At 39.6% G+C, this 24067-nt stretch overlaps 1 protein-coding gene across 1 annotated transcript; it reads left to right on the forward strand.

The window, feature by feature from the left end:
* Positions 1-102: 102 nt before the first annotated feature.
* Positions 103-7772, forward strand: cbx2 (chromobox homolog 2 (Drosophila Pc class)). Its single transcript, XM_036566064.1, has 5 exons — positions 103-315; positions 406-449; positions 3137-3202; positions 3985-4054; positions 4922-7772. Exons 1-5 carry the CDS (start codon positions 244-246, stop codon positions 6299-6301), a joined length of 1632 nt encoding a protein of 543 aa, XP_036421957.1. The 5' UTR covers positions 103-243; the 3' UTR covers positions 6302-7772.
* The last annotated feature ends 16295 nt before the right edge of the window (positions 7773-24067 follow it).

Below are 24067 nucleotides of genomic sequence, written 5' to 3' on the forward strand. Positions count from 1 at the left end.
GAAGCGTGACGACATCATCGCGGACGGTGCCCGCCGAGGTCCACGGCGGTTGTTTTGGCGTTTTTTCTCTCCTCCCCCTTGCTCCTTCCTTTTCTCTTTCACGCAGACGTGCCTGTGTGTGTGTGTGTGTGTGTATGTGCATTTGTGTTAGTCAGTGTGTGTGTGTGTGTAAGTGTGAGAGAGAGAGTGTGTGTGTGAGAGAGAGAGAGAGAGAGAGAGAGAGAGGGGCTGGTGCTGGCAGACATGGAGGAGCTGAGCGCTATGGGAGAGCAGGTTTTTGATGCCGAGTGCATTCTGAACAAAAGACTGCGAAAGGTGAGACTATTTGCCGGTTGCTTTCGTCGCTGTTGCTCGTAAACCGTCTTGTTCCTGTCTCGGTAACCCGGAGCTCGTGTGTTTCTGCAGGGAAAGTTGGAGTATCTGGTGAAGTGGAGGGGATGGTCGGCCAAGTAAGAGCAAAGAAATCACACAATGAACAACGAAGCTGAAGTTGGCTTCTGAGTCGAATCGTCCGCTCCACCTTAAATGGTGCAGCAGTTCCATTCTGGCGCCATAGACCGTTTAGCTAGAGGCAACAGGATGAAACTGCTGAACTGTTTAAGGTGGAACGGACAGTTCGACTGAGAAACCAACTTCAGCCTCGTCAATGAACACAACAACAACAGAGCAGCAGCAGCTTGTTGCTCCAGCAGGACACACTCTCACATAAACACTTACACACACTCACGCGCTGCAAATGTCCGCATAAATATCGCCTGCTGCAGTTCTGAACAGGATTTGGTGTGTCTTTTTTTTTTTACCTCTTTCCCTGTTGCTCCTTTGTCCACGAAGTTTTCGCCCTATTCGAAACGAGCGGTTTGGGGTTGCGGTTGTTTTTATTATGTTATATTTCTTCTCTTGAGAAAAGGAGAGCGTGTATAGTAGGATGTGTGTGTGTGTGTTTTGCAGAACGCGACGCTTTTCTCGTTGTTAACCACGTTGTTTCAGTGATGTCCACACTGCACTGTCCCCCATTGATATACTTATTTTATATTTGTGTTCAGTTAAATGGGCTGACTTTGCATCGTCCACTTGGGGGCTTTTTGAATTCGGACTTTGGGCTTTTCTGTGTGGTTCTTTCCCCCCTTGTTTGGTCGTGTGCCCCCCCGAGACGTCGCGCGCTTCTTTTTGGGCTTTTGGTGAACTCCAGCTGCCCCAGCTCGCCCCTACCCCTCCACATTCACAATCACCCCCCTCCTTTAGTCAATATACATGCACACATGCTCTTTCTTTCTCTCTCTCTCTCTCTCCCTCGCTTTCTCTCTCTCCCTCCCTCCTCAGTTCTCGCTGTAATGGGCTTTATTGGCATGTCTGCTTAAATGCAATATTGCCAAAGCAATTACAGGATGAGAAGCATCTCTCTCTCTCTCTCTCTCTCTCTCTCTCTCTCTCTCTCTATTGTCGCTGTTAATCCCACTCAGTGGGCATTTTATCTGTCAATCACAACCCACTTTTCCCCCCCTTCCATTCCATCTGCTTCCACACGCGCAGGTTGGGGCAGATAATGCAAAAGCCATTGATTATTTTAATCACTTGCTTTTTAACAGTCAGGTCTTGCGTACGGAGTGAATGCAGCAGTTTTAAAAGGGAATACCAATTTCTCAGCATATATAAAGTGCTAACACGTGAACAGAGTCAGTCGGAGTGGTTTAACGTGAAATTCTCTGTTCTAGAGAAACTTACAGAGTCGAGGTGATGACAGGAACCAGACATCTGAACAGCTTAATGCCTCTAAAAGCCCCCCTCGCAGAAAGTTATTACATGAAATGGTTCTAAACACGTTGCCTGAGACTTTGTTTCCTAAATACTTATTTTCTAGACTCTGTTAATGGTGGAGAGGTGCATGCAGGATGGTAACAGCCAAAACTGTCCCCAAAGAAACATGTTTTACCACTATTTTACTATTATCAACATTACATGTAAAAAGTCAGAAGACATATGTAGGTTCACTGGTCATTTTGGATAGTAAATAAAATGGCTATGTTTGTGACCGATTCCTATCACTATTATTGTACCAAACACCTGAGTTATTAAATTTCTCTAGCATGCACCATTTCACATCAGATCACTCTGAATGACTTTTTAAATAGCATCATGTTGATGGGAACATAGGCCTGCCTTTCTGAGTGGATGCTTGGAGTAGTGTAGCAGTGAGTGTAGTTTACTTTCCTATACGCTTATTACTAATTTAATAACTAAATGTAAAGCAGAGGGTGTGGATTCCTCTGCATTCTTTTAGCTTCCTAAACAGCAGGCTTATTTTTCATTTATAAGTCTTTTTTTTCTATGTCAATCAACATTTTTGTGTTTTTATTTTTTAATGCATGTTAAAATGCTGCCTTTCACATTGTGTAAGCCTGCCAAGATTAATAGACTAATAGAAAAGGTTCAGAATTATTTGGAAAGGTTTCTTGCATTAACAAACATTAAAATTAAGGGTGTTCCTTTCCCATTTCTCCTATAAAGTTACATTTTCGGAGTTACACGGTTATTAACAATAGCAACAAACAGTATTCAGTAACAACTATGAAACTAATAATGTAGGTTGTGTAGTTTTGAGATTGAGGAATGTAATCTGGAACCATGCATGGATTCCTGGAGTTTAAAGAGTTAAAGAAGTTTCTGTCTTTCATGCTGGCCCTAAACTCCCACTCCCTGCCCTTAAACTACACAAATCCGTCCATGGCTTGGTTTACTGAACAGCCTGTAATGCTTTACCTGCTGGTTTTGGTGCGGTTGTGGGCGTGTGTTTAGCCAAAGCAGTCCGCATGTAAACATTTTCAGAATTGGTGCTTTGGTACACCAAGTCCACATTTGGAACAGAAGAAAAGATCTGGTTTCAAGCCTTTTCATTCCAGTCGAAACTTCAAAGAAACAGACCATAATGGACTGGATATGTGAAGTCAGAATTATCAGATTTATGCTTGTCTGTGGCCAGTAGTTTCGGATTTTTTTCCCTACCAAACCACACTTACAGAGGCTTATCCAAATTATACTCAAATAACATTCAAGGGAGTGTATGTGAATGTCTCTCCTGTTTTGCATGTGTGCATGGGGTGGAGAAAATGCTAAAGGGCTTCTGGATTTGTGTTTCCAGGCACAATAGCTGGGAGCCACAGGAGAACCTCCTTGACCCAAGACTGCTGGCTGCATTTAACAAGAGGTGAGGGGGTTGGACGAACAGCGAGATGTTCTTCCTCCATGTGCAAACAATATGGACTGCAACGCTTGGCCAGGCGTCAATGGTGCACCATTCTCAGCCATTCAGTACTATGGACATGCATATGGATTTTAGAGTTGCCAAAGGGCTCATTCGAATAAACATTCTTGCTTTGGCACCTGGTAGCTCTGCCATACTTTATGTTGTTTAAGTCGACAACTAATTCCCTCCATAGGATCAGTTTAAATGCGAATGAAAATAACAACAGACTTCCATAGTCAAATACTGTCAGTTTAGCCCTTGCTAAGATGTGTGAAGCGTTAAAGTTTGCTTATAAGGGGAAGTAAAGAGACAGTTAAAAAGAAGAGTAGTTGTTTTGTTTAAAACAAAAAAAGGTGCCTAAAGCTGCAGGGAGGCTGTCTACAGGAAATGTGGAGGCGAGATTGTTAATTCATAAAAACAGGAACTAGATTTCTCAACTTGAGCTGCTGCATTTTACACTTGTTAACAATGGCTCAATGATTTTTGCTCTTTCCTTAGTTTTAAACAAAGCTCAGGTAAAAAAACACAGACACATGGTGATCCATCATTGGGTATTTATAAATCTAATATTACAATAGAATCTTTATAAAAGTTGAAAGTTTTTGATTAAACATGTTACATTGTTGAGAATAACTTTGGTTTTCAACCTACTCAGGAAAGGAAAATATCATCCTTTGAATGAAGTATTGTGTACTGTGCACAAATTGTAGTTTCTAACTCATGCGGTTTTATTGCATGTTCAGGGAGCAGGAACGAGAGCTGTTACTCCAGAAAAGAGGAAAACGACCTCGTGGAAGACCGCGGAAAATTATGGTAAGGTAGTGGAACGATTACCTACGTCTTAAAAATAAAGGTGCCAAAAAGGGTTCTTTGGAATAATGCCATAGTCAAACCATTTTTGGTCTTCCATGGCTTAATCACTTAATAATTTTCCAAGTAGTTAATAAGCTTTATGATCTAGACAAACAAAGGATCATAAGACAGGGTCCAACTCAGTCCAGCACAGTGATTTCTTTGTCCTAACAACTGAATGAACGAAATTATTGAAACTAAATTAATTACCATGTATAGTTACTGGAAGAGAGTAGAGAAATCTCCAAACTGTGCTGAGCTCTGGCCCTCTAGCACCAGAAATTGGAGACCCCTGACATAAGAGATTATACCTACACTATGTGAGATTTGGAGGTCTCTGTTAGAAATGTGTAATGGTACACAACGTCCAGAAGAACATTTTGTAATGTTGGTTACACATCAAAACTATTCCCCAAATGGATGAATCTGATAATGATGATCACGTTGAAAACATAAGAGACCTCTTGGTGAAAAACTTGTCTTCTGAGGGTGTAAGCGGATTTTCTACTCTTGTCATCATATCTTCATCAGTATTATGTTGATTTTTGTATTTACGACGTAAATATAGAGTCGGACCTTCGTTTTGAGCCTGTGCTTGCCATTAATACATAAAGATCTATGATGTGGTTCGAAAAACTCCTGCAATCCTGCAACTCTGTGCATGGACATCATATTTTAGCATGTTTTTTTTTCCTAATTCAGTAAAAAGCTGTTTTAACCAAAACAGTCTTACATAGTGCAGCTTTAAACGATGAAATGTTAGTTGTCTCAGGACTTGTAGTAGATGTTTTTATCAATTAATGTTTTTCTGTTTTGGTACTTTGTCAGGAAACTGTTCCACAAGTCTCAAAATCGAGCAGTTCCTCATCATCATCATCTTCATCTGGCTCCTCCTCTTCTTCATCCTCCTCTTCCTCTTCATCCGAGGATGACGATGATGACGATGACGGCAACAGTGACAGGAAGCCGAAGCTGAGCCCCCGTCCGAGGGAACTGCATCCCGTTCCACAGAAAAAGGCTCAGATTGTAGTGGCCAAACCGGACCCTCCGAAGAAGAAGAGAGGCAGGAAGCCTCTGGCGCCAGAGCTAAAGGCCTTGCGGCAGAGTCAGGCCAAGAGTTCACGAAAACCTATGCCCAAAGACTCTCTGTCTGACTTGCGAGGCAGCATCAAGAAACCCCTCATGCCTGCCAGCTTCACCTACACAGGCATGAATCGAGCTGCCAACAGGGAGCCAATGGCAATGCAGAGCAGAGGATCCTTTAATCACAATGCATCTTCAAAGAGCTCTCTGGGTTCGGTGGGTCCAGGTCGCCCAGTGGGACCGCTTGGACGGCCATCGCAAGGGAAAAGCACTGCAGATTTTAAACTCTCTGACATGGGGAGTGGAGGAGGAGGACTGGATTTAAAAGCGTCAGCATGCAAGTCTCCGGGAGTGGCGTCACTTAGCTTACACAACCCAAAACTTACAACCTGCAATACCAATGGACAGGCAGCAGTGGGAGCTCCTAACTGGACAAAAAAACAGGAATCTCTGGCGCAAAGTCCATTGCAACGACCAGCCAGCAACAAACTTGCAACTGCTTTGTCCTCTGCAAAAAGCTCCAGTAACCAGACCACAAGCCTCCAGCATGCCACCCTGCACAGTGTTAGCAAAATGCCACAAGGTAGTGACACCTCTGCAGTTGATGGCCAAGGCTCTATCCATCGGAACTCTGGAAGCACAGTGAGAAAAGGCCCAACACAAGAGAAGAGCCTTTCGCTGAATCCGACCAGTCAAGCAGCAGGATTGGGAATGGTGGGAACCCGCAATAACAGCATGCCTGTTGGGGTGGAGAGGGTAAAATCGGAGGATTGCAGTGACCCAGCGGAGAGATTTGGGAAACCAAATCAAGGCAGGCCTCAGAAAGGCCTGAACTTCCCACCTACTTTGGACAGAAACGGCTCCAAAGACGGCACCAAGACGGCGAAGACATTGAGCGAAATGAGCACAGGGGAAGAAGGAACCAGTTCTGAGTCTGAGCATGAGTCTTCATTACCCAGCAAAAGGCAGGATCTCTCGACTGGTGTGCAGGCAAGCCAGGACTGGAGGCCCACACGCAGCCTGATAGAACATGTTTTTGTCACCGACGTCACCGCCAACCTAGTCACAGTCACCGTGAAGGAGTCTCCCACCAGCGTTGGCTTCTTCAGTATCCGGAATTACTAATCATTTGTGAACCATTTTGGTGCTTGGAAGACTTCAGAAACGTTTTGTTCTCTACTCGTATCTCCAGGATTTTGTATTGGGAGTTTTCAACTTTTTTTTTTTTTTATTCAAAGAACCATCTCAATTTGCCATTAAAGGGGTAGAGCACACTGATTTAACATTCTCTAACAAACATTGGCATTGCAGTGCATTTGCAGTTGGCTCTATAGTGTTCAGAAACAAGAACTGACAAGCCAAATGAGCTAGCGTAAAGGGAGAACAACATTCTAAAACAAAGTAAATTGGGGACTAGAGTGGGAGACAATCTGGAGACTCCCAACAATCACACACAGAGATAGTGAAGGTATAGGGTTTGTTAGTGCTTGTTAGAGGATGCATCGTCGATGTGCTTTGACTTTAAAATAGGAGACCAAACTTAAGACTGGAAGATATGATACATGGTCGAGAAAATGCTCTTTATGTACGTCTTTAATCAGGTGCTTTGCTAAGTGGTGCTTAGTGAAAGAAGAAACACAGTCTTGTAGATCACATTTTTATACTATGTTACAACCAACGTGTCTTATACTAAGTCAGCGGACATATATGCGAGCCTCATCATGGATATCGGAGCAAACGTGGTTTAATGTTCTCAAACAGTATTGTTTACATGAGCACAAAACTACAGAAGAAGACAATTTTTAAACTTATCCAAAGTTTTTTGTTTGTTATTTTGGCCAGTTTAAGGAGGCCAGTTTTAGATTTGTGAAGCTTTTGCCTTACTAGAACTATAAGCAGCAGTCTCAAGGGCAGTTTAGCATTGTTCTGTTCTGGCTAATATGTGGCCTTCTCTCCGATAGCATTTGATATCTCCATCTTTATTTATTGTTTCTTACTGTGTTGTGATTTTTAGATTTTGTGTAAAAACAGTAAACAATCTTTTTTGTAGGAAAAAAGCTGACAACTCATTTTAAATCAAACTTTCATGAAGCATGGACTTGACACAGTTTATTTTAAATGAGACTTTTTTGAGTTAAGGGTTAGAATGTGAATCTTAAAGGGGAATTCCACCGATTTTTCAGGATCACTGACATGTAAACAAAGTCTTTCAGAGTGGTTTGATGTGAAGTGGTGTATTGCAGAGAAATTTACAGAATCAGCTGTATTTACTTTCTTTGAATGGCCAAAACCTAATTGCAAAACTATCTTTCAATGGTGAAAGTAGAGAAATCACCAAACTGTGCTGAGCTCTGGCCCTCTAGCACCAGAAATTGGAGACCCCTGACATAAGAGATTATACCTACACTATGTGAGATTTGGAGGTCTCTGTTAGAAATGTGTAATTTCAGGCAAAAAGTAAGTATTTGTTACCATTTTACACATGAAAGAGCTTTTAGGCTACGTTCACATTACCAGTTTGAAGTGGCACAAATTCGATTTTTTTGTCCTAATGTGACTCAGATCTGATGTTTTCAGGGCTGTGTGGACATGCAAATCTGATCTTTTCAAATCCAACCTGAGCCACTTTCATATGTTGTCCTAGATCGGATACGTGTCTGATTCGTGGCCATGCAACCTTAATGTGAATGCTCAGATTGGAATTCATGTGCTTTTTTCCACTGTATGTGCTCCATTATTCAGTGTTACTATGGCAGCAGCGCCAAACAGAAGTTAAAGTGGTGTAAAAAAGCAACGCATCTCACCTTTTTTGCCTTTGTCTCGCTCTAATAATGCAGCTGAGAGCTGTTTAGAGTTAATTATCTTCGCAGCCAAGGCTCGTTCTGCTCGTTAGTTTGTTTGCTGATGATGGATGTGACGCACATGATGCATTCACGTTACGTTACTGAGTAGGATGTGCACAAGCGGGTCTTTTCGGGACGCCGGTTTGTTCACGTTAATGACAGATTTTAATCATTTACTTAAATGAGTGTGAATCATCGTGTCAGAGAGATCGGATTTGAGCAAAAAAACGGATTTGAGCAATGAGGCTTGTAATGTGAACGTAGCTTTAGAAGCATGAAACTCTTTAGACCTCTGGTCCCAAACACCACCATTGTTTCTCCAGACTGGTGTATTTCACATCAAACCACTAATGACTTTGTTTACATCTTAACCATTTGATTATGCAGAAAATTTGAAAAATAGGTACAATTCCCCTTTAAAGAAAACTGGCAGCTTCTGTTTCCAAATTCAGTTTGTCTTTAGTCGCTTAACTGAAAGGATTTTAATTTATCTCTGTAGAGGGTTCAGATCTTTCAAATCTCAAGTGCCTTGTTGTCTCAGTGTTTAGCCAGTGAGGTGCTTAACAGAGTCTATTATGGGTTATAGTTCCTCTGCTCTGGTCAGTATATATGTATGAAAGGCAGCAGTGTCTGTGGCAAAGAGGTTCCAGTCTTTGAAAACCTCCAGCCAGTTTTAATTTAAATGTTCTTTGTTTTCAGTAATTATCAAGGTAGATTCAGTTCGGTCCACAATATTGATAGCACCAATAGCTACAGGTAGCTAATTGTCTTTTATTTGTGGTCTGTTTTGTCAAGAAGCCTCTGAGGTTATCTTACAACGGACATGGATCATTTTAAATCTAGATATTCCGGCATGCCTTCAGTAGACACAAATTTGATTACATGGTTGCAACATGTACTTCAAGCAGCCAATTAAACCACATTTTCATCTGTAACAGTCTGTTTGTGTGTGTGTGCATATATATGTGTGTGTCTGTCTGTGTAACCCTGAGAACTGAAACTACCAGTAGTAGCAAAGAGGAGCTTTATTACTGAGTGTGGTTATGCTATCAGCGCCTCTCTTGTCCAACACTAGGGGAAGGGGAGGGTGATAGCTTATCTCATTGGCTCATAGGGGCAGAGATAAGGCAGGGAACGAGCTTAGGTTACTCCTTTGCACGCTCCTGTCTTTCTGTATCAGGGGCTCCTTATATTTCTCATGTGGTGAGGCAAATGGCATGCCAGATAATGGCTGCTTTCTGCTATAGACCACTGGAAGAATCTCTTCTGAAAAGTCTCCAATCATCACCGATGCTGAGTGGGATTCCTTTAGCACAGAATGAATTTAAATGGCCCATATCATGGAAAACTAAGATTTCCTTGGTTTTATTTGTTTTTTAAATAATACTTTAATGTATCGTGTAAACCCTGAAGTTTCAAAACTACCCATTCACTCCCAGTGGATACGGCCCATAAATGAAAACTTAGGTGCCAAACGACCTGCTTTTAATTAATTGTTTTTGTGATGTCACGAAAACCAGCACATGTACATAAATCCTCATATTCAGCTTACAGTTTTTCGTTCCTCTTATTCATACTGAGGTTATGAGCTGTGTTTGAGCCTGAACTGCTTTTTGAGGGAGGCCCAATACAGGGCAGCTAATCAGAACAACAGAGCTCCTTTACATACGTCATACATATATTTTAAAGGCACAGTAACAAAAACAGCCCATTTAAGAGATAAAGAGAGGTCAGAAATGGTCATGTGAAAATTAGTTATAACTGTTTGTACCTAAAACCATATAAAGTGGACTGCAGGGAAAAAAATAGAATACAAGAAAAACACACACTGGAATGTAGGCAATTATCATTCTTTTTATGATATATTTGTTAAAGGTGCCAAAACGGCGTGATTGCGTGTAAGAACCACGTATTCTTTCAAGGGATGGTTCGTAATGACATGTAAACGTGAAGACCCTTTTAAAAGTTTAATAAAGCACACAATAAACCACATATTGTAAAGATTCTAGGCAGGACCCTTGAATTGGTGTAGAACCTTTATATTATATCAGTTTTTCACACTCATAATTCTCTCAAACTTTTTTTAGGGAACCAAAAGTGGTTCTTCTATGGAATTTCCATGGTAGGGAACCCCCCTCTTTTTAAAGGACCCCTGTCCTACATTCCTCTTGCATGTTATTGTTTTTTTCCTGAGGTCCACTTTTGTAGGGGTCTGTGTATCAAAAACAGTCGTAATTCATTTTTACATGATCATCATATATATATATATATATAAGAATCTGCCATAAATATGCCATAAATGTGAAAACATATAAATACAATAATATAATTAGAATAAATACAAATAAAAATAATGAGTAACATTATAAAAAGTAACAAGAATTTATTTCAGTCAAGTTATTGATACCCTGTAAGGTTATTCTCAGGCTATTTAAAACGTAATGATACAAAAAAAATCTTTTTTTTTGTTGTTTTCATCTAATTACTATGTAAGTGGTTCCTCTAATCATATTTGTATATTTAGTGTAGTTACACAACAAAATGTAAAAACAAAAAATTAATCATGAAATAATTTTAAGTAATGAAAAGGCGGTGAGATTTCATGATGTGTTGAATCTTAATCGAATTGAATCATGGGGCGGTCAGAAATTTCATGCCCTCAGTACAAATCGGTTATGAATGTGTCATAAAGGAAAATTAAAGTACTATTAATGCCAGAGTACACTAACCAGACAAACACGTTTTTGATTGTTGAAAGATTAGAACGTTCTCTCTCTATTTACTGTAGAGTCACTTGACTTGTCTCTTCTTTTTATAGACATTTAAGGACAGTTACAGACATTAGAATGCTCACTTTGGTTGTTTAGTGTACTCTGTCCTTGAGGCCTTTGTAAGGATTGTATAAAACCTAGTGGCTCATTGATTGATTGAGAGAAAAGTGACGGTAATTGAATTGCTGTGCGTGCAGTGAAGGTTCAGTGCCAAGCTGCATTGGCTTCATGCCATACGAGTCTTGTTGAAGTTTATTTACGCTTTGTGCAAAGCCGTGTGGGCGCACTTCTCTCCTGCCAGCTGCTTCTCAGCTCTCCTCAGTTTCAGTAAACAAATGGAGGAAGTCAGAAACTGCCATTGTATTTTGGGTAGTAAACATTGGCTTTTTTCCCATCGCAGATGTGGGTCACGTATTAAGCAGGTGCCCCTCAGTATTTATGAGCTTTCACAAGTGGCAGAACTGACCTCACAAGGTTAGATTTCACTGCTATTTGTCACAGGCAGCATTAGCTGACACATTTTAAAGCTGCACTATGAAAGATATTTATGTTCAGATTGAAAAAAGTAGTAGTATTGAGTCAGAAGGGAAAAACACACTAAAATATGGTGTGTGTGTGCGCTGCTATGTTGCCTTGTAAATCCTGAAATAATCATTTAAAAGAGCTGCTTGGGTCTCATTTCGCAGGAGTTTATCGGACCACTGCTATGTCTTTATGTATTAATGTCTTTTTCCCAGGCTTAGAAAGAAGCTTCGTCTCAATGTTTAGGTCTTTAATATAAAATCAATATTTTATTGATGAGGATAGGATTGCATAGTAGATACTTACATCCTCGGAAGACACAGCCTTCACCAAGGTTTGACTTAGTTCTCTTTGAATTCTCTTTCAATGCGCTCACAATCAGATTCATCCCCTTGGGGAAGGGGTCCAATGCACAACCAGTATTTTAAAATGTTCTTCCTCAAGTTGTGTGCAATTACCCAATTGCACCAGATAGGTCTCCAAATCCCCAAAATTTGCATAGCTTTAAAAAGGCAGCATTACCTATTACAACACCAACTCTCCCTCCCCTCTACATACAGACACTCCGTACACTTAAATATTAAATAATATTAAATTACAGTGAACATCGCAATTATTTGGGTAATAGATTATTTCACGCTGTGGTTTTGAAATTAATTTGTGACAAAAAATTGCTGCATTGATGGTGCTGGTTTGATGTTTCCTCTCTTCCAATGAGGCTCAGTTATTTTAAGTTAATAGCACTCCCTTGTGGAGGATCCATGAAATATGAGTAACTTACAAATCCAAATTCACATGCTTTGCTTTCGAAAACAATGGTTTGTTTTCCTTCACTGATATGGAGGTGCTCTGGAATTCAGCTATAAATAACTGTGGAAAACCATTAAGGATTCCTATTTAGTCAATCGAACCATCAGGACACCTAATGCTGAAGTAAAAAAGCTTTGCATTTTGTCAGGCAGTATGTCATTTTCTGGGAAACAGAGACAATGGAAAATGGGAATGGATAGGGGTGGCAAACAGAGGGGGCACCACACTGTGAAATTTGCAAAAAGTCTGTTCTCCCTTGCTAAACTAGGATTTGATATAGATAGCTAGCAGAGTGGACTCCACAGGGCCAAAACAAACAAACAACAACAACACTTTATGGAAAGTTTGTGAAGTTGAAAACAGTTTTTTGTTGGTCAGAAGGAATTAGACACAGTAGCCCGGTTGTCTTTTGTCAATTAGAGAAAGAGAAGAGCGGCCCCCACTGCTGAAGGTGTGGAGCCTGTGTTTTACTCATATAGCACTGAAGCTCAAGGTCGCTTAAGTGGTGCTAAAAGTTCCTGTGAAGTTTCTGTACGGGTTGTATGAGGGTCTCTGAAAGGGTCTGGAGCTGGACGCCCACAGTGTGAACAATAGTTGGCATGTGAAAGGGTGGGGAGAAAGGAAACCCAACAATCAATGGCCAACTATTGTTTAACCCTTACCTCCGAAAAAGAAGAAAACAAAGAAAATAAGAGTTGAGACTAAGTAAAGGTGTCTGAAAACACAGTTTTAAGTTCTGCTGAAAGTTGGTCAGACATTGTACAATGTTACCGAAAAACTTCCCAAACTCATGCTGTGTTTAAACTACCCCACTTTCCACGCTCAGACATACTGCACAGACAGTCTTATCATCATTACTGTGTAGCACTACTTGAATAACACTAAAAATACATTTTTAAAGATGCCTAATTTACTTCAGTGATGAAAAACATTTAGGTGTCAACTTCTAAAGACTTTTACTGACAGCCTCTAAACTATATAAATTTACTGAAAGCTGCATAGTACATTTCTACCACTAAAATAATTAGCAGTTTATCCAGATTTGATATGATGTGATATGTTCCTTTGGTAATCATATTAATTACTTCAAACAGAATTAGATTTTTTTACTGTATTTCGCTGTTGTCGAAAGAAAACCATGTATCTTAAAAATGATTACAGGAGAAGGAAAAAACCTACTTTACTTTTAATGTAAGTCAATGGAACCAAGATTTTTGGGCAATTTCTTTTAGTCCATTCATCAGGAAACTTACACACAATCTAATAGGCGACAGGTACTTTCAAATTATGTCAAAAGCTGAATAAGGTAAAAAAAAAATCATAACCTTCTGATAAGAAAATGTAGTTATTATTTTTACCATCAGAACCATAATGCGAGAGTTTCTCTGCCACATAAAGTTGTTTTAACACTTTCCATTTAGAAAATCTATAGTCGTTTCTGAATATGTGGATTTCTCTCACTGTAAGAGCTAAAAAGTGGCAGCATTTCAAACAAACAAACAAAAAAAAACTGTCATACTGTCTGTGTTTCCTTCTCTTTGTTGCAAGAAGCACGTGAGGGAAATCTGTCACATGACCATATTTATGAGTAAATATGTGCTTTTTCCTGAGAATAAATGTCTTCAGTGTCGGTTTTATAATATTTTATATTTTCATTAAAATAAAAAAAAAATGTGACATTCGTAAAATACCTCTGACAGTTTCGGTATCCATAGTCTACTAACGTTTTAAAGAGTTAAACGGTTTTCGGGAAAAATTTCGGACTCGCAAATGCAAGTACATGAGTCTGCCACGAGATGGCGCTGTTGTATTAAAATATTTACAGGTGATTTTCAGGATTCGGTCCAGACGGATTGATTAACTGTTAATTACTGCTAACCTTTGCAGACTGAATGAAGTGAAAGTGAACTGAATGAATATAAACTACAAGAGTTCTGCTAATTCAATCCCAACAAAGTAGATCAGAGAAGTCGTTTTGTACCTGGGGGCATGTTTCTTAAAGACCCCAATCCAGGATAACCCTTTCACCCCATAACCCCTCAGGCTTATTACACCCCAAAACAATGCAATGCAAAGCAAAATGCATGCAGTGCGAAATGCAAAGCTATTCATATAGAATTGTGTAATACAAGTTTGGACTCACCAACAGCTACAAGCTTTAAGTAGTTTAATAAAAGTTAAAAATGTAGTGTAAATCCAACTGTAACTGCCCAGAAAGAAAAAAATGATGACTGATTCATCTGTTCATCATGGAGAATCTGTTAGAGTGGAATGAAAAAAGTATGTGTGTTTGAGAAAAGGAAAAGACAGACAGAAAGGAATAGAGAGAGAGGTAGAGATAGCAAGAGAGAGAGAGAGAGAGGCAAAGAGAGAGAAATAGAGAGGGGTAAGATAGGGAGAGTACAGCTGGGAGCGAGAGAGAGATAAATAGATAAGGGAAAAGAGAAATAGAGATAGATAGATAGATAGATAGATAGATAGATAGATAGATAGATAGATAGATAGATAGATAGATAGGAGGAAGAGAAAAGAGGAGAGAGATTTTATTGATATCTTTCCCAACATGTATATATAGTGAGAGAAAAAAAGAGGGAGAGAAAGAAGGAAAGAAAGATAAATAGACCAAAAGAAAAGGGGGAGAAAGCAATAGAGTGCAAGAGAAAGAGAGAAACAGAGAAAAAGAATGAGAGTGAAAGAAAAACAGATAGAGACGGTGAAAGAGAGAGAGAGAGAGAGGGAGACTCTCCCCTGAGTGTACTGTGCTGCTGTCTTCTCTTTCATCCTTTCATACCTGACCCGAGTGTAGCATCTGACCTGCTGCCCTGCCCTGACTGATAACACACACACACACACTGAGACAGAGAGAGACACTGTGTGTGTGTGTGTGTGTGTGTGTGTGTGTTAGAGAGAGGGGTCACAGGAATTCCTGTGAGGAATCATTTTACATCTGCAGTGATGATATAACTGCACTGCCTCTTCGGTACCACCATACATCATACTGCTACTCAGAAACTCAGCACAGAGAGTTTTTTTTTGGAGGGGGGGGCGCGTTGAGGGGCTTACAGGTTAGAGATTTCATACTGAAACAGCAGAGACACAACACAAACAGAAACACCACTGCTGTGCTTTATCAGTGACATGACAGCCTACAAGAGCGCTACTGTTTAACTCACCTTCACACCTTCCACTCATCCACAGGAATCAGCGTGTAGTTATTATAATAATGTCTGAAATGTTCATTTATGCAACAACTGCTCCACAACCGTAACTATTTAAATTTGTATGTATCTTTATTTATAATGCAATTGTACATCACCACTGCCATATTAAACCCTTGTGTGTGTATTGAAAATAGCAGCGACCCTTTACACGGAGTGAACATTTGATTGTTTGGGGCAATACAAATGGTCTGAAATCACTTATTATTATGCTTCTTGATAAAAATCTTATTACATTAACATACATTAAAGTTAAGGACATATTTTTGCCTTTTTTCTATCTTCTCTGTAAAGTTACCATCTTGAAGATATGAGGTTCTGTTACAATAGTGGAGACATGCTATTCACTTCACTGTTCTGTTTTATATATCTGTAGAGTGATTTTGCATGTTTTTGGTATTTATTTTATGCTGACAGATTCAGATTTATTAATTTATAACAAAAATAGCTGAGAATGCCATGGTATTGTCATCATTTTAAATATACAGAAAGCAGGGTGGAATTGTGGCCTTGTCTTGTGGTGGTCCCCCAGGGCAGGGTCTGACTGTGAAGTGACCTTTAACAAATTTGGCATGAGTCCTGGTTGCACTATACAAACAACCAGCATAGCAAACAGGTTATCAAACAAACCTTACTATAAATACACTGAGGAATATTGTTTTCCCAGTATACAGTTTTGTTGTGTCAGAACAACTGTTCAGTGCTTTAGTGGAATAAGGATAATTCTAGAAAGAAAATATGCAATTCTGTCTCTGTTATGAGAGTTCCTTTGCTCTTATGGAAATCTGGGACCCCATCAGTCCACCCTCAAACAACCCTGGCAGAAAGAAATAAAGAATGAATAAGAGGAAAATTATATCTTTAACTCAACTCAGGTGTCAACTAGGCATAGTTTTTCGTTGTCATTTTAATTTTTCAGACACCAAAAGTTTGCAAATCTCAAATCGAGTTTGCCAAGTCAAGTCTTGAGTCTCTGAGCTGTGAGTCCAAGTTGAGTCTTGAGTCACTGAGCTGTGAGTCCAAGTAGAGTCTTAAGTCTCTGTGCTGCGAGTCCAAGTCAAGTATGCAGTCTCTGAGCTTTAAGCCCAAGTCATGTCTCAAGTCTCTGAGCTTTGAGCCCAAGTCATTTCTCAAGTCTCTGAGCTGTAAGTCCAATTCAAGTCTCTGAGCTTTGAGCCGAAGTCATGTCTTGAGTCTCTGAGCTGTGAGCCGAAGTCAAGTCAGGAGTCTTGGAGCTGCTAGTCCCAGTCGAGTCGTTATTGAGCTACAAGTCCAAGTCATGTCTTGAGTCTCTGTGCTGTTAGTCCCATTCGAGTCATTATTCAGCTGTGAGTCCAAGTTGAGTTTTGAGTATCTGAGCAGCAAAATCAAGTCAAGTTTCAAGTCTTTAGTAGAGAGCTTGTTAAGTCTCATTATTAGCTGTAGGCATTGCATTGTACAAAAGGAAACCCCTACTAAAAACCTGTCAGGTTTGCTACAGCTTCAAATAAGAAGCCTTTCATTGTAGACAAACCTTCAATCTGAAGGACAGAATGAAGCTCTACGTGCCATAAATGCAGTGTTTAAAGAGGAAAAACAACTTGAAACAATTGGTTAGTCTGTACAGCAAGTATGCTAGCTAGCTATCATTATAGCAAACCCATCTGAAGTTTTAAAGGAATATGTATCTGGAGATCAAAATAGCTATGGTGCTAGCTCACAGACTTGCTAATCAAACTAAACAGAAATCCAAGTTGAGTCATGAGTCAGCTAAGCGTAATTCTTGAGTCAAATAGCAAGTCAATCAGCATGTGACTTGAGTCGCATTCGCTGCCATGAACACACAATAATATTTTGACAGTATGATATTGCCAGAAGCAAACCATGACTACTAGAGCTAGGCGTTCAGTTCGGGCCATTAATGTCAAAATGAGGAAAAATACATGTGAACGAAAATGCTAATATCTGAAGCTTTAAAAGACGTGTTTTATTTGAAGCTTGCAGTAGACAAATGAAATAGCACTGGCATAGAGCTGCCACACAAAACACAGCTTGGTTAGCTCAAGCTGGTTGACTGGTTTTGGTGATGGTTCAGGAAATGGTATGTTTTCATTTGAGTTTGATCGTTCAGCTGTTCAATCAACATGACCAGCTTGACCAAGCGGGTCGACCAGCATGACTGAGCTGGTTGACTAGGTTGGTCAAGTTGGTAGGCCAGCTAAACCATCAAAGTAAAATGAAAATATATCCTTTGCTGATCAACCAGCTAAACTGATCTTCCAGCTTAACTAGCTGCAGTATGTTTTCCATACTTCAGCTAGTTAACCAACCAGCATGAAGGATAGTTTTTTCTAGTCCAGCTGGATGTCCAGCTTGTCAACTACCTACTGTCAAAGACCAAGATCACCATAGACAATCTGGAACCAGCTACCAGCAAAAGCTTTTCTTAGCTGGATTTTTGATTGAAATGCATTGGTCAGGCTACCACTTGTATTCAGTCAGTAACATAACTAGGACTTCCACACCATCTAGAGTGATGCTTTTTCCCACAAAATTGGTCCCACCTATTGGAATTGAAAATATGATTAGTTTATTTGGTAAAGTATGATTGGTCTCTTCCTAATTACATTAGTGGTTAATCTGACACATTAGGCCTTCTGTTCAGTTCCTGACGTCCTAAACAATGGGAGAGTTTGCTTGGCTGTGTCTTCCGAGATACCATGGAGGAAAACAATTCTTTATTGCACAATTTTCCATTGGGAGTTTCAAAAATGTAACCCTTTTGTTTCTGACCAACATTGAGCAGTTAAATAAGATTATTACTACAGTAGTTGCATAGATTAAAAATAATTAGTATAATGATTCTATTAAATAAATAAACTTTAAAAAAACACAGATTTGTGTTTTCATGACATACTGGACTTTTATGTAAAATATGTGTGTGTTTGTGTGTGTGTGTGTGTTGTTTTGTTTTGCCAAGCCGCTAGATCTCCAGCAGGGCTGTGTGTTTAGAGCTTCTTCAGGACTTTAACGATGGGCTGGATTTCAAAGAGCTGTTTAGTAATCTGATTCTACTGCACACACACACACACACACACACACACACACACACACACACACACACACACAGACACACACACAGAGTCTGCTTCTAAATCATTCTGCTTCAGCAGGGTAAACAAACTTTAGTTTGGCCAGTGATATTGAGAGCTTAGACAGAGACTAGTGCGCACACACTGTCATCTGTCTTACCCCACTGACCATCCATCAAACCAGCGGAGTCGACATGTCTGACACACACACTCTCACTTTTCACACTGCCGCCTGCCTCACTCACACACACACACGCACACGCACACACACACACACATTACACAGACGCACACACTCACATATTACACACGCACACATAGTATTCACTGACACCTGAAGTGGTCTGAAACAAGCAGAGTGAAAACGTATTGATTAGTCTCGCTGGATGATGTCATCCCGCCGTGTTTCATAAACAATGTTGGAGTCAGCAGCTTAATACCTGTGACGAGTGTGTGTGTGTGTGTGTGTGTGAGAGAGAGAGAGAGAGACAGAGAGAGAGAGAGAGATAGAGTTGTGGGGAGGAGGTTGGGGACGTTGTTATGACAGTTCTTGAAAGCTGCAAAAATTGTGTTATTGTTTCTTCTGCTCTTATTTTGCTTATTTTGGATGATCATTTTTACATTTTCTGAATTTTAACTCTGAGCCCTATGATTATTATTCACTCAGTAGTCTTATGAACAATTCAGTAGCTATTATAAATTATTCAGTAACTACTATGAATTATTCATAGTTATTTTTATGTATTTAATTATTCATATATTGCTGCTGTCAGAAGAAAATCTCCATTTTTGTAATTTTTCAGGTTTTGACATCAAATCAAATCAAATCAAATCAAATTTATTTGTATAGCGCTTTTTACAACTGATGTTGTCACAAAGCAGCTTCACAGAAATCCGTTTAGAACAAAGTTTCAACATGAAATGTAAATCCTCCAGGTGAGCAAGCCAGGGGCGACAGTGGCAAGGAAAAACTCCCTCAGTTGAGGAAGAAACCTTGGGAGGAACCAAGGCTCACATGGGGGGACCCATCCTCCTCTGGTCAAACTACGTACAAAATTATTATTCTACTAATATTAATAGTAATAGTAGTAATAGTTAGGAGACTTCAGTGTAGAGTGGGCAGCCATGTAGAGTTAGACATAATTTGAAGATGCCTGATGCCGGCTGCTTTGTGTACATTTCGTGATGAATGGACCAAAAGAAATGGCCCAAAATTACTTGGAAAAAAGTCTGGTTCCATTGACTTACATTAAAAGTAAAGTAGTTTGTTTTCTTCTCCTGTAAAATTACAATTTTGGAGCTATAAGGTTTTCTTCCGACAACACCGATATATTTACTATCAGTTATAATATTTATACTTAATTAGTTACATTCTTTGATTTTTCAAAATAATATAATTATTAAAAGATTTATTAACTGTGGTCAATCATTGAGTAAATACTAAAATACATATAAAGTAAATACTATGAATTATTTCTAACTGCTATCAATTATTACTTAAATGCAATAAATGATTGAGTAACTACTACATATGATTCAGCATCTACTGTGAAGTATGAATATATGAACTACTCATACGTAACTAATGTGTAAGCTCTGAAGTAATGAGACTGAAGATCCTTAGAGTTTAAATGTATTTAATATAATTAAATAAATTCGACAATTAAATAAAAAAAGAAATTATGAAAAAAATTATGGAAAGAAAAAACTGAGAGTAATTGATAAGTGAACAGATGAGGAAAGAGCACAGTGTACTTGAGCTAAAGCCACTCTGCCGGGCGAGTGGGAGTGAAGTCCATAATGCAAGAAAATTTGTAGTTATTGATTCTCTTCAATTTTTATAATTAACACTTTTTATCTTTTAATCCATATCACATTTTTGTTTGTAAGTAGAAGAAGATATATTTTACTATGATTTGAATTTGATGAAAAGTTATTGTAAAGTATTGTAAAAACCACTCTTTAGGGAGAATGATACATTCCTGCCATGTTTGTCATTTTTGACATAAAAAGGTAACCATCTATGCACTTAATGTATAATTATGTAATTACAGTAAAACACTATTTCAGAAAGACAATAATAACTCTAGACTGTTATGTATGTAAGATCTGAGCTTTGGGAAGGTTTAGCAGTCAGAACCTTTACTCTCTCTGCTCATATGAAATCTAATGACTTCTCTCTGTCCTTGTATTTCTCGAGTTTGTGGTGAGACTGAGGCAGGAACGGGAATCCACTATAGTAAACGTCCTGGAAGACGATTTGATGACTCAACAAGGATGTCTTGAGATTTGTGTGCGTGTGTGTGTGTGTGTGTGTGTATGTGTGTTTGTGTGTTTGAGGTGTGTATTCTCCGTCTGTGTGTGTTTGTTCCTGGCTGGCTCCCCTGTAGAGAACCACAGTGAGAAACAGAGTCTGACTAAATCAAACTGGATATAATCTAAACTGAGTCATTAAACATGCTCTATCACCCCCCACCCAATGCTACACTGTCTGTCTTCCTTTCTCTCTCCCTCTAAGTCTACAATCTCTCTCTTCTTCTCTCTCTCTCTCTGATTCTACATTCTCTCTCTTCTTCTCTCTCCCTCTGATCCTATAGTCTATCTTCATCTCTCTCCCTCTTATTCTACTTTCTCTTTATCTCTCTTCCTCTCTCTCCCTCTGATTCTGCACTCTCTCTTCCTCTATCTCCCCCTCTGATTCTACTTTCTCTTCATCTCTCTCCCTCTAATTCTACTCTGTCTTTCTCTCTCTCCTTCTGATTCTGCACTCTCTTCCTCTCTCTCCTTCTGATTCGACACTCTCTCTTCCTCTCTCCCTCTGATTTTACACTCTCTTTTCCTATCTCTCTCCCTCATTCTCTTTCTTTCTTCCTCTCTCTTCCTCTGATTCTACACTCTCTCTTCCTCTCTCTCTCCCTCTTATTCTACTCTCTCTTCATCTCTCTCCCTCTAATTCTACTCTCTGTTCCTCTCTCTCCCTCTGATTCTACTCTCTCTCTTCCTCTCTCTCCCTTTTATTCTACTCTCTCTTTTCATCTCTCTCCCTCTTATTCTACTCTCTCTTTGTCTCTCTCCCTCTGATTCTACATTCTTATCCTCTCATTCTACACTTTCTTTCTCTCTTCTCATTCTACACTCTCTTCATCTTTCTTTTCTCATCCTGCACTTTCTCTTCTCATTCTGCATTCTGTCTCTTTCTCGTCCTCTTTTTCTACTTACTCCCTCATCTTCTTTTTCTTTTTTCATTCCACATTCACTCTTTTTTATTGAACATTCTCTCCACATATCTCTTGCAGCATTTCTTTCTTCCTTTCTCTTTCTCCCTCTCTTTCCTCCCCCCTCTTTTTCTCTTTTACCCCTCAGTTTCCTTTTCCTTCTCATCTCCCAATTTCCTTCTTTCACTCACTGTTTCCAGCTTTACCTCTCTCTTTTCCTGTTTCTTTCTGCCTCCATGCTTCTCTCTCTCCCTCTCTCTCTCCCTCTCTCTCTCCCTCTCTCTCTCCCTCCTTCCCTCTCTCTCTCTCTCTCTCTCTCTCTCTCTCTCTCTCTCTCCCTCTCCCTCTCTCCATGCTCCAGACTTAAGTCTCACATGGCTCTTGGTCTGGCAGACTCTTGATTAGCACTGAGCCGAAGAGCAAACCACTCCACAGACATCAAAGTACATGGCTGCTCCTCTACTTTCTTTCCTCCTCCTTTACTCTTTTCTCTTCTCCTCCCTTCATGGCTTCTGTCCTCCCTCCACCACTCCTTCATTCCTGTGGATGCCTGTTTGCTGCTATTGTCTTTGATCTGCCCCAGTCAGAACCCCAATCAAGATCAGAATCAAAAATCAGTTTTGCCTGGTTTGTTGCACAAAGAAACATTTGATAAAAAGGGTATAATGTAAATTAAATAAATGGATAATTTTATGCTGTGAAGGGGCATCAGATTCTGTTTCTGACTCTATACTGATTGTGATGGTGATTCTGACTCTGTGGTTCTGGTGCTGACTGTAATTCTGACTGTGATTAAGATTCTGACTCTGTAAATCTGACTTTGAGTTTGATTGTGACTGTGATTCTGGTGTCGACTGTAAATCTGAGTGTGATTCTGACTGTGATTTTGACTGTTTCTGATTGTAAATGTGATTGTGATTCTCATTCAGACTTCATTCGATTCTAGTTTATTCTGACTGTGCATCTGATTCTAATTCTGATTCTGACTCTGAATGTGATTCTGATTGTTCATCTGATTTTGATTCTGATTTTGATTCTTATTCAGACTGTGCATCTAAATGTAATTCTGATTCTTACTCTGATTGTGATTCTGGATGTGAGTCTGATTGTAAATCTGATTCTTACTCTGATTGTGGTTCAGACTGTGCATCTGTTTGTAATTCTGATTCTTCCTCTGATTGTGATCAGACTGTGCATCTGATTGTATTTCTGATTCTTACTCACTGCGACTCAGACTGTGCATCTGATTGTAATTCCGATTCTTACTCTGTGATTCTGATTCAGACTGTGTATCTGATTGTAATTCTGATTCTTTCTCTGATTGTGATCAGACTGTGCATCTGATTGTATTTCTGATTCTTACACATTGCGACTCAGACTGTGCATCTGATTGTAATTCCGATTCTTACTCTGTGATTCTGATTCAGACTGTGTATCTGATTGTAATTCTGATTCTTTCTCTGTGATTCTGGATGTGAGTCTGATTGTAATTCTGATTCTTCCTCTGATTGTGATCAGACTGTGTATCTGATTGTAATTCTGATTCTTACTCTGATTGTGATCAGACTGTGCATCTGTTTGTAATTCTGATTCTTACTCTGATTGTGATTCTGGATGTGAGTCTGATTGTAAATCTGATTCTTACTCTGATTGTGGTTTAGACTGTGCATCTGATTGTAATTCTGATTCTTACTCTGAGTGTAATCAGATTGCATCTGTTTGTAATTCTGATTCTTACTCTGATTGTGATCAGACTCTGCATCTGTGATTCTTACTCTATTGTGATTCTGGATGTGAGTCTGTTTGTAATTCTGATCCTTACTCTAATTGTGATTCAGACTGTGCATCTGATTGTGATTCTGACAATAAATTTGATTCTGTACCTGATAGTGATTCTAATTGTGATTGTGAAATGGGTTCTTCTCACTCAAGTCATCCCAGGAAGGACTGCATGCTTATGTGGTGTCAAAAAGATTAGTGGCTGGGCTTTAAGGGACAGCACCAGATCTGAAAAACAAGTGGGAAAAAACAAGACTGGCACCAGGGAAGGAGACGTGTTCGTAAATCAGAATAGAATACAGATACAGGCCAGATGGAGAATGAGAGAGGAGATAGAAAGAGAGAATGGAAGAGAAGAGAGGAGATGAGAAGACAGGATAGGCAGCAACATATATAAAGAGAGAGATATACAGAGACAGATAGACAGAGAGAAGGAGAGAGAGAGAGAGAGAGAGAGAGAAGGAAACAGAGAGAGAGTAGCAGTCTGGGTGTCTGTGTTGATTGTGTAGTGTACAGCAGGACGTCTCTATCTGTGAATTTCACACTTCATTACTCTGGCTCCAGAGAATACAGCCTACAGCCCAGACCACTGAGCCAATCCCCCCCACCCCCCCCACCCTTGTTTCCTCTTCCGAAGGTGGGTGTGTATAGAAATTGCAATG

The sequence above is a fragment of the Colossoma macropomum genome, unplaced genomic scaffold (assembly GCF_904425465.1).
Source record: "Colossoma macropomum unplaced genomic scaffold, Colossoma_macropomum, whole genome shotgun sequence".
Taxonomy (NCBI): domain Eukaryota; kingdom Metazoa; phylum Chordata; class Actinopteri; order Characiformes; family Serrasalmidae; genus Colossoma; species Colossoma macropomum.

Excerpts from the sequence above, each read along its gene's own strand:
- cbx2 (XM_036566064.1), top strand. The coding sequence starts at position 244 with ATGGAGGAGCTGAGCGCTATGGGAGAGCAGGTTTTTGATGCCGAGTGC. Across the intron at positions 316-405 it reads TGAACAAAAGACTGCGAAAG|GGAAAGTTGGAGTATCTGGT; the intron begins GTGAGACTATTT and ends GTGTTTCTGCAG. Across the intron at positions 3,203-3,984 it reads CTGGCTGCATTTAACAAGAG|GGAGCAGGAACGAGAGCTGT; the intron begins GTGAGGGGGTTG and ends TTGCATGTTCAG.